The sequence below is a fragment of the Pyxicephalus adspersus genome, chromosome 4 (assembly GCF_032062135.1).
Source record: "Pyxicephalus adspersus chromosome 4, UCB_Pads_2.0, whole genome shotgun sequence".
In the NCBI taxonomy this organism is placed as follows: Eukaryota; Metazoa; Chordata; class Amphibia; order Anura; family Pyxicephalidae; genus Pyxicephalus; species Pyxicephalus adspersus.
This window is the reverse complement of record NC_092861.1, coordinates 86,318,765-86,329,582: the sequence shown is the minus strand read 5'-3', so window position 1 is coordinate 86,329,582 and position 10,818 is coordinate 86,318,765. Positions and strand designations below refer to the sequence as shown.

The 10,818-nt window shown below is 37.9% G+C and overlaps 1 protein-coding gene across 4 annotated transcripts in view; it reads left to right on the top strand.

Annotated features, from left to right (window-relative positions):
* ECHDC1 (ethylmalonyl-CoA decarboxylase 1) overlaps positions 1-10,818 on the top strand; it is a 31,172-nt gene that overhangs the window by 14,297 nt on the left and 6,057 nt on the right. Inside the window, exons 1-4 of one of the 4 annotated variants that reach the window (XM_072408873.1) lie at positions 3,076-3,093; positions 7,056-7,151; positions 8,177-8,398; positions 9,616-9,758. In XM_072408873.1, the coding sequence (XP_072264974.1) occupies positions 8,179-8,398; positions 9,616-9,758 (363 nt within the window). In that variant the 5' untranslated portion in view covers positions 3,076-3,093; positions 7,056-7,151; positions 8,177-8,178. Of the gene's footprint in view, positions 1-3,071; positions 3,094-7,009; positions 7,152-8,176; positions 8,399-9,615; positions 9,759-10,818 lie in introns of those variants that run through there. The other 3 variants (XM_072408874.1, XM_072408872.1, XM_072408871.1) reach the window with 3 other exon arrangements.

The window sequence follows — 10,818 nt, the reverse complement described above, 5'->3', positions numbered from 1 at the left end:
ATGCATGTCGGCTTCTCCTCGCTCAGAGGAGGAGGAGACACGCGCTGCAGCCGGGAGGAGAGCGAGGAGAAGAAGAAGCCCACAGCATCGGGATCGGGTGAGTATGATTTTTTTTAATTACCGGTATATTTAACGTGTATTCGGTGTATAAGACGCACCCACTTTTCCCCCCCAGTTTTGGGGAAGAAAAAGTGCGTCTTATAGTCCGAAAAATACGGTACTTAATGTCAATATATTCTTCATTCAGTATATTTACAAAACTAATCACAAAGAAGTCATTGAAAAACTCCATTTGTATGATTTCCTTTTATGCTGATGATCGGGACAATCATGTTGAAGGCTCCAGCAGTAGTCTGTCATCATGTGTCTATCCTATCTGCCCTGATACCTTTCTTCCATCATCTTTATATCCTGATGGAACCTCTCCCCTTGTTCCTCACTGAAATCACCAAGGTTTTCTGGAAATGGCTATGGAGATAGTGTACCTTTATGCTCATAGTAGCACCCAATTTTTTTAAGTTTTAGAGCAAGTTTTGTACCAGTTATTCATATATTTGTCCTGTATGGTTACCCAAGAAGTTCTTGACAACCATTACATAGCTGTGCCAGGCAGAAGCTTCAGTATCAGTCATGTAACTTGTAAAATTTAAATCATTTATCAGTTTCCAAATCTGGGGTCCATCAAAGATTCCTGCTTTTAATTTTTCAGTACTCAATCCAGGGAAAAATCTACAAATGTATTTGAAGCAATCACCATCCTTGGTCAGAGCTCTAACAAATTGCTTCATTAATCCCAACTTTATGTGTAGCGGAGGGAGAATGATTTTTTCTTTGTCAACCATTGGCTCATTAATGATGTTTTTCATGTTTTCCCTTGGAAGCCATGTCACTTTTTTCCAGTGATCCTGCTTTGCTCTACTATACCACAAGCAGATGAAACATGGGTACTTTGTGTATCCACTTTGCTGTCCAAGTAGGAAGATCACTATTTGTAAGACCATTTTGATTTTTTCATATTCTTCTTTAAGTTTTGTTGAGTGACCAATTGGAATTAATGCATAGCAGTTGCCTTTTTGCAGTAAAACACATTTCAAACTTCGAGTGGCACTGTGTATGAAAAGCCGCCAGTCTTCTGCTCAGTATTCTGATACTCCCATATGGGCTAGTAGTCCAGGGATGTTATAACAGTACACAAAGTAGTCTCCATCTACACTGAAATATGGTAGGAGTGTCTCCTCTCTTGTACTATAAGCCGTTATTTTACCTTCCGGTCTCAGACAGTTCTTTTCTTTAGCCTGGATGCTAAAAGTTCAGATGCTTGTTTTGACAGACTTAGGTCACAAATTAAATCATTGAGCTCTTCTTGGGAGAACTGCTGGTTAGATATTCCTTCATATTCACTTCCACTGCTAACTCCTGGATTACACTCCAAACCCTGTATATCCTCCATGTTGGATACAGGAATATCAGCGAGTGTACTGAACACTGGTATGGGAACATCAGCACCATATGGTACAGGTCGTCTTGCTGAATCCAAATCAAGGTACTCCCACTTGTTTTTCTTGTAACGATTGAAACCTTTTACATTCACAAAAAAAATAACAATCATTATCATGATTTTTGGGCTCTCTCCATACCATAGGTACACCAAATTTCAAACTCTACAGTTTTCGATTCTTCTACTGATGTAGACACTCTACACAAGTTTTGCATACCATATGGGAAACCCAATACTTATCTTGGTCCCCCTCTTTAATACCAAAATATGCAAGATATGCTTGTTTCAGAAAATTCTGTAATGTTTATTCTCTGTTTTTGCTGAGAATATTCATCACAAATGTGTTACATCACAAAAATACATTATGGCCAATAAACAACTTCTTCTTGAAGAACTCATATTTCTTTAAAAAAAAAAGAAAATGTATGAATAAAAAGAAGGCAAATGAACGTTTCATGAAAATAATGCTACATTTAATATATGAAATGCAAAACAACGGTGTAAATAAAGATTGAAAATATTATGCTGTGTTAACATTTGTTGTTGGTAATTGTCTATTCCCATTCCTGTATCACAAGAGCTAGAGCCAATTCAATGAAACTGATGTCATTTCTGGATTCAACAGACCTGATATACACTAAATATATTGAAAAACCCTTGGCAAGTGAAAACATTTTTTTTTTGTTGAGCTGTGTTATGATTGCTGTAGCTAAAATCATTCATCTATTCCACCACTCCTTTAATGACGTACTAATGACTTCCTCACTCATAACCTCGTCACACGCACGGCCCCAACTCTCTGGAATGGAGTTGCTCCTTCTTTCTGCTCCTCACTCAAAACCCATCTTTTTAAACTTGCCTATCCATCTTCTTCTGTCTCTTAAACCCTCACTACTTCCCACTACTCCATATCTCCACTTCTATTGTGTAGTGCTCCCCACCTCTTGGATTGTAAGCTCTTCAGGGCAGGGTCCTCTCCTCCTATGTCACTGTCTGTATCTGCCTGTCATTTGCAATTCCTGTTTAATGTACAGCGCTGCATAATATGTTAGCGCTATAAAAAAAAAAACAGAAGAAGCAGTGAGGATTTCTAGCTTTAGGGAAGGTTTTATGCTAATTTCACCAAAGGGTGAAATAAATAATTATGAAAGAAATGTCGGCTAATGTAAATAGCTTATTCGCACTTAATCATGTTTCAAATATGATTCTGCCCAATCCTAAAGGAGAGCACTGTAGGTGGGCCCAAAGTCTTGGTAATGCTCTAATCTCACTTTCAACAGTCCAGCAGTATAAACTTTTGGGGGTTTCCAGATGCACAGAATTTCTACAGACTATAGGAAAGCTGATACTATTTTTGGAAATCCAGCATGGGGGTGGGGGGTCTTCAAAGTGAAAGCATTACAGGGGTTCTGTAAAATCCATATAAAATAGAAATCAGTGTCCTTCACGAGTCACTTGTTGTCACTGACACTCTGGTGTGAGGAGGAAACAGCTGTGCAGCATCACCTCTCCTCCTACTCTCCTCCCTGCACTGTGTATCCGGAACTATGTACACGTCGTTATTTCCAGTCGGACAGAGTTGTCGGCGCACCGCGGTGAGTGTTTTGAATCATTAGACAAGTTGATGGTGCTGTGACCCTAAAATAAAGGCCATGGTGCTGGGATTAGCTCCAATAATGACTAGGAATAGTTTACCAGCTCCTTCCCCATCACACACTCCAGTCGTATGATAGCAGGATGTTATTAGCTTTCATTGGGAGTGTAAACATGTACTCACAGATAATGTGTTAAAGAGGCCCTGTCACCACATGTTACCATGACAACCATGAAGGCAGTCTTTATTATATGTGTGCTGATGGAATGGAGATGGGGTAAATTTTATGTGAACACAAAAAAAAACCTTATCATGCTGTTGTATGATTACATCATTTATATGGGTCAATCAGTAATAGATGTTCTAAAAAGCTGCTTTTTACTATAAAATCATTTATCAGGCATGGGACCACACAGACTCCAGATTGGGGGGGGGGGCGGTCTCGTGTAGTGGCATGATCTATAAATCTTTATTAATGTTGTATAAAGCCTATTGATCTATAAAGATAGATCGAAACCTATGTGACATAGGTCACAGAAACAATAAGGAGAGAACCCTGACCACAAGAGCTGACAACCTACCTGTACAGCTTCCTTTACGACTGTAAAGCTCCTATTCGGTGCGGTGTGGGATATGTTATCCAGGCTTAATATGAGATCATGTCCTCCTGTAGCTTCCATTAGAAGCTGAGGGATGTACAGTGATGAAAGCCAGGATAGATCCAGTGCCATGCTTGGAAGATAGAGAGTGCAACTAGCAGGATCACCTACAAAAGCTTCTATTTGGAGAGGAATGCATCTACATGGTTTTGTTTTTAGGGTTTTTATTTTAAATAAAATTTAAAGTGTGTATTTTATAAATACAAAAAAAAATCTGTAATGGGTCCCTACTTATTTATTTAATTGTTAAAAATTATTTGTGAAGTCCTTGAGGAAACCAGCACTTCCAGCATGCCTTGTAGATTTCACTGGTTGTTCCTGCTGACCTCCCCATCATTACAGTATACAGAAGTGCCGTGAGGTCAGTAACAGGGACCAGTTTGAGCAGGGAATCCAGGAGATCAAACAAGCTGGTTTCCCACTGGTGGACTATTTCCATGGATCAGAGTGACATTCCGGGGTGGGAGCAGCATTAAATAGGAGTATTTACCTTCTTGTTTTACAGGAATGGATTTTTTAAATAATATTTCTACCTAATGGCAAGCAGAGCTTTTAGTGCTGATATTCTGACGTAATAGGAAACTTCTGGAAATTTATTTGATTTTCCAGGGTTACACACAGACTGCATTCACCTCTCTGCTCTTATTTTATCTCAGTTTTTCTGCTGTAAGAAGAACATTGGATAATACAGTAGAACCCCGGTTGTCTGGAACTCAGAACAACCATAAAACCCAGATGACTGGCACCCAAGAGCTCCGCTTTATTGATTGCTCTTGCAGCCCTAGTGGAGCTGTGGCATGTGTTCTGCATCCAGGAACACATACCACAGCTCTTCTAGGGCTGCGGGAGCAATCAGGAGAGCAGAGCAGAGCTCGGCTGATTGCTTCGCTCCGTGATTGCCTGAGAAATGGGAAATCCGGATGATGCTTGGGACAAGTCTCCTCATTCAAATCTAGTGCTGAATGTCTGAGAAACCTCAGTTAACTGGAAACTACACTTACCTGGAATCAGCCATTCCCTGTGGGTGCCGGATAATCGAGGTTCTACTGTATTACATATCTAAGGCATTTACAATAATAGTACTAGGGATGAGCCTCTGGCATTCTCGCGAAAATTTCCTTGAACTTCCGATGGGTCCGCAAAATTTCGACGAACCGATTTCGCTGACCCATCGGAAGTTCCAGGAAATCATTACAGGAGGATTCCCAGGGCAGTGATCCCTGGCACTAGAGGTTAAATGGGGACAAGTCTCCCTATTCAAAACCTCTAGTGCTCTCTGATTCGCAGGACTTTTTTTTTTTTAATGAAAATTTGATCTCCGTCGTTTTTACGGTTGAATTTACACCGGCTGTTCTCGCTTACAATTTCGATAAGCGAAAACGGCTGAATTCGCCGCAAGATGGAGTTTAAAAATCTCGCTCACTCATCCCTAAATAGTAGTAATATTTCTGCTTGTAGCAGCAGAGCATTCTTTTGTAAATACATGGAATACAGATGTAATGTTCAGGGTAAACTGTTGCTGTGTGATTATAGGGTCTTCTTAAGAATTCAGATGAAATATGTTAAGCTGAAGACAGGCTGGTAAGGTTAGGAAGTAAGGATGGCAAAAAAAGTGTCTGGAGTTCTAACCTCTGTCTGTCTATTCATTAATAAATGTATTCAAACCTTACAGTACATAGCTTATTTGCTTAAAGCTAAAGGCCTTCATCCAAACACAGAGTAACAATCCACTCAGGACTCATTAGGGAAGAGGAGATTAAGGACCCCTATTTGTGAAGAACAGCAGAATTCCCTAAAACACCCACTGGAGGTTCTTTGCATTGTTTTATACAGAAAACCTATTTTTAAAGTTTGATAATACTAAGAATTTTCCTGCTCCAAGCCACCAGTCATGTTTACACCTACATTGAAAGTTTGAATGATTAGAATGGACGCAGAACCTTTATTAGGTTTTGAATTGGAGTTTGACTTCATTCTGAGGAGATTCACATTCTTAGGTCCAGATAACCATTTTCCAAAAGATATAAAGTAAGGGAAATCTTACATTTTTGTATAATTACCACATCAAGATTTTAGGGTAATGTGTTCAGTGGGGACATCTTTTGCAGTGACAGTTGTCTAACGTAGGAATTTTCAATGACTTTTGGCACATTTCTTGCTTCCTATTGCATATCTGGTCAGTAAATAACTTTTAAAGTAAATCTCTGACTGATGACTCACAATCAAAGAGGACAATGCAAAAGAGCTCTATCATTTAGGATGTTTATTAAGTCATTAAATGCATTTAAAAGACAACATGGGTAACATGTTTATAAACCAGTGTGTCAAGGAAGGTCATGCTCCACACATTTCCTTCTTTAACTTTTTCTGGGTCTGCATACTAATGATCTGTAACTTTATTTTGTATAACATTGTAAGTTTTGTAAGCTACATTTTATCAATTGTACAAAGCCTTGATACAAAGTACCAATACAGCATACCCTAGTTATAGATGCAGCCCTCATTATAAATGTTATTCACAGTTTATCCAAAATAGGGCACTCAGTATGTTAACTCTTTGTCATTGCATTATTATAAGGGTTAATACGTGTTTATACATTAAAAACCTCCATTAATATAAATATTAATATTATTTACCAAAAAAAAGGAGTGGATGGACTTGTACAGTACAATGGTGACTGGGATGAAAAACTAAAGAAGTGAGCAAGAAGGTTGTGCTTTCTGTATGCATTTGAAAACAATTTTTAATGTATCTATTATATGACTTTGATTTTTTTATTGCTTTCTTGCTTAATGTTCAAAGTTTAACATGATTTCAGGTGGGTGGAAGGGAGATAACAGTAACTAGTTTACAGAAAGAGAAGGGAGGTGTCAGGACATCAGTTTAACCGCCGTATGTGGACAGTCAACTTAAAGGTCATCCTGTCAATTGGCACTAAATATATTAGAACAAAGGGTCTAAGCACTTGTCAGGTCTTGAACAGGGCTTTTGATAATGGGGATGTTACACAGATGCAAGGCTGTGGCCCCCAAATATATGTCTGACAAGGCTGGGTCATAAGTCACAACAAGCAAGATATAAAGTAATGGCTTATCCCAGCTTGGGGGCTCGGTAAAAGTCTCCATAAGTGAAGTCTTGTCACAGGGTCGGTTGCCTGACCGCAGTTGCTGGAAAGCAGAGAACCTACTAATATATAAAAATCAATATCTAAAACAACTCTCAAAATAGATTTTGTAAAGCACTGTTTAATATGATATGAATACAAGTTAATAATTAGTGTTCAACCCAGAATTTTTTCCCAAGCTAGGTGGGAAGAAGCTGCAGGCAGGTGGCAGCCCCTGTATTGTGACCCAACCTTTCAGTAACCTCCCAAAAACAGCCTGGTGCTTACTAAAAAGGGTAAGGTGGTACACACAGCTAAAGGGGCTGGGGATAACACTGTAATAATATTATTATATTTTAGCAATCAATAATCTGTAAAATGTATTATTATTAGTATGCATTCAAAACTGAGATATCCAGCTTAAAGTATATACCCAGCCAATTGTTTTTGTTTTAGCTTTGGATAAAGGGGGGATAGATTAGAGAAATCCCACTCTCTATGATAAAATATTAAATATCACTTTAATTCTTTTCTACTCTATCCCAAAAATAAATTGGCTTGTCATATGTTACCTGTAGCAAGGAATGTTGCTTTTTTGTGTAGCTACTGCTGCCTCATATTACTTCTGCCTCTGACACTACCAGGAGTTTCTGATACCTGATGCCTTTTTGCATTTTGAGCTTCCATCTGCCAGCCCTTAACACTACAAAGCATGGTAATGTCTTAAAGGCCAACAGACAGAACATCAAATTCGGCTGAGGACCAGGCATATGACATGCTGTAAGAAAGCATAGTTCAGCTTTACTTTTGGTGTAAATATTAAAATATAAAGTAAAATACAATAAAGGCACATTTAATTATATGTAAAGGGTGCTGTCCATGCACTGGTCTCAGATCTGCTTTTATTGCACATGGACTGTTACCATAATTAGAACACATTTGGAGCCATTGTGTGGGCTAATATCATTCATACCAAGGTGACATTTTATATCAGACACACATTCTATTATGAAATGTACTGCACTGCACATAAACCTCTCCATAACATTGATTATATTATGATCTCCCACAGATATTCCATGTTATGTCTTGTATTTTGTACTGTGACAGCCTTTGGAAACAAATCACGGTACACATTTCAGTTTCATGTTTGTTTTATTGTAAAATAGGCTAACTTCCAAAATAGCTTAATCTTGCAATTCAGTTTATGTTAGAGTTTTCTTTACACCACATTGGGAATTTAATGTAAACTTAAAATTATGTTTCTTATGACAAACACTCCCAAATCCTAATATTTTAAATATGTTATGTTTATTTCCAGCAATGGCCTATTCCATATGGAGATGCATGCTGAACAGATCAGCAACAAGATGGCATCTTTACAGATCCCTGTCTCTGTATAACAGCAGCCATGGTTTTAATGCGGAAGAAATAAAAAATAAACTAGCTCCGTTCACTGGAGGATCAGTGACACTGGTTAAAGGAGAAAATGGAATAGCAGAGCTGTGTATTGATAATCCATCTCGAATGAATGCATTTACAGGTAGGACTTGGTTCACAAAGTTTGTCTGATGAATGCCCATGATGGGCAGGATCATCCCAGATTGATGGACGAATTAATTTAATCTATTCCACAGCCCTGTTCATCCAACTCTACGTTCATAAACTGATTTTTTCCCAGGCAGAAAGAATATATGTTTGGCAGGAGCTGTCTGTAAGGAGGCCTCCATCAGTCAGTGGTGGGGTGGCATCCAGACAGATATCTTTAATGAGCAAATCTCTGCATGCTCCTGTGTGTTTTAGCAGAATTAATGGGAGCAGCCAAAATATGGCTTTTACTAATACTTTGGAAATGCACACTCAGGCTTGTATTAATGCTAGTACTAGTGAATGTGTGATATGTTTTTTTATATGGTGTTTGATTTATGCAAGAGGGGCTCAGAACAATCTCTGTGCTGTGGTTCCACCCTTTGTCTGTTATGTCACTAGTGTCCCTGCTGCTCTGGAGAATTTAGCAAAAACTTCAAATGGTTAGTAGCTAAACCACGTAAAGTGATAGGTACTGCCTTTGAATCAAAGCAGGTGTAGCTAGTACATTCATGGCACAAAGGATGATGGTAATAGTATGTTTCTCTCCCATATTCATTGATGCAAAGCTTTTAAAGGTTTCCAGCATCTACTCTAAAGTTGATAAATTTAGAAATGATAATCCTTTACTGGAATTCAGATCAGTTCAGTGGTTTGATGGCTCGTTCCTGGAGACATCATTTTAGAGAAAGTGGTAGCACTAGAAGCTGCTGGATACATATCCTTTGTAGGTTTTTCTATTTTCAGTTCTGAATACCAGCTTGTAGGATGAATGGATGGCTGTTCAATTATAAAAAGAAGGTATACATTGGACTTGTATATGTATTAGTATCTTTTGGGTGTCAATACTCCAGTATATGCAAAAAAAAATAATGGATAAAATAATAAACATTAACAAAAATTAACCCACACCCATGTATTGTATATGACACACTAATAGGACTAGATAAGAGGAGCAGAAGCCATTTCTTAGTTTTTCTACAAGCCACAAAATCTCTGGGCTGTAGAGGTCATTTTAATTTTCTTTGAGTTTTTTTTTAACAGCTAATAAATATAAATATTGGTATACTTTACAATATAGTCTTTTTTTCATCAGATGATTATACACTGTCTTGTCCAGAACACTTATTGACAAACAGTGATTTTGGAACTGATATTATATTTCTGTTGCAGGAACAATGATGATGGAATTAGAAGAACGGATTAGTGATCTGGAGAACTGGCAGGAAGGGAAAGGACTTATTGTTTATGGTGCAAAGAACACATTCTGTTCTGGTTCTGACTTAAATGCAGTTAAAGCTATCAGCAACCCAAAGGTGTGTAGTTTTGTACTTTACTTTTTTCATCATTCAGAGTCAGTGTAATTAAAAAAAATCCGGCAGGTAAGTTTATTTTTTTGAAAGAGGGACATTGAAATAAAGAACCTGTCTGCTGCAGTTTAGTTTATTTCTTATTATGGGGTATGGCGCCACATGTTTATATTATACACAAAATGATTTGATCACTCCTGAAATGTAATAGTTACTGACACTCACCCTCATTCTAACCCTTGACTCAGAACTAACTCCAATGCATAGCAAACCCTATACTATCATAATAAATCCTTTATTGGTGTCATGCCCAAATGCACAATTTGAAAATATGTTTGTTTTCTGTCACCAGTGTCCCAGATTATCCTTAACAAAAACGTTTATGCACATGTTAAATGATTACCAGTGCACGCAGCATCCGCTCCAAGTCTGACTCTTACATGGGCAGCTGTGGAAATGAATAGGACTTTGTAGCTCATAAATGGACATCTGATGTGTATTCATAATAACCCATATGACTTATTATACTTTTTTTCTGAAAAGTAGAAACCTAAAACCTTTGTCAAATTTTATTTCTGTTTGTGTTTCTGTTGCACAGCTATTCTCACTTCCTGTCTGGTGAAATCACTTCATCAGAAGGACAGGAAGTGAAGGTAAATCTTCTAAACTTAACCCTGGATAGCCATAAAAACATCAAAGCAATTTTATTATCCAAAGCTAGAAAACATTTTTTTGCTTAACATACATTTTAACATTTAATCTTTGGTAAGATTTTAGTATGTGTTGTCATATAGATCATAGGACAAAGGCATGATTTGACCATCAGAGTTCAGTTGCCAGTTTCAAGCAAAAACATGCATTTATAGTTAGTCTCAGCAGACATGTTTATTTTGCATAGTATGAAGAGACATGTCCGCCTTTTAGAAAGTGAGAAACAAAGTCCAAAATATATATGAGTTTATAGCAGCCTTGCTCTCATAGACTTGTGGGATAGACAGTCTCAAAAGGGGCTAATTGTATGGGCAGAGAGTCCACACAACAGTTCAAGCCTCACTAGATCTACCTA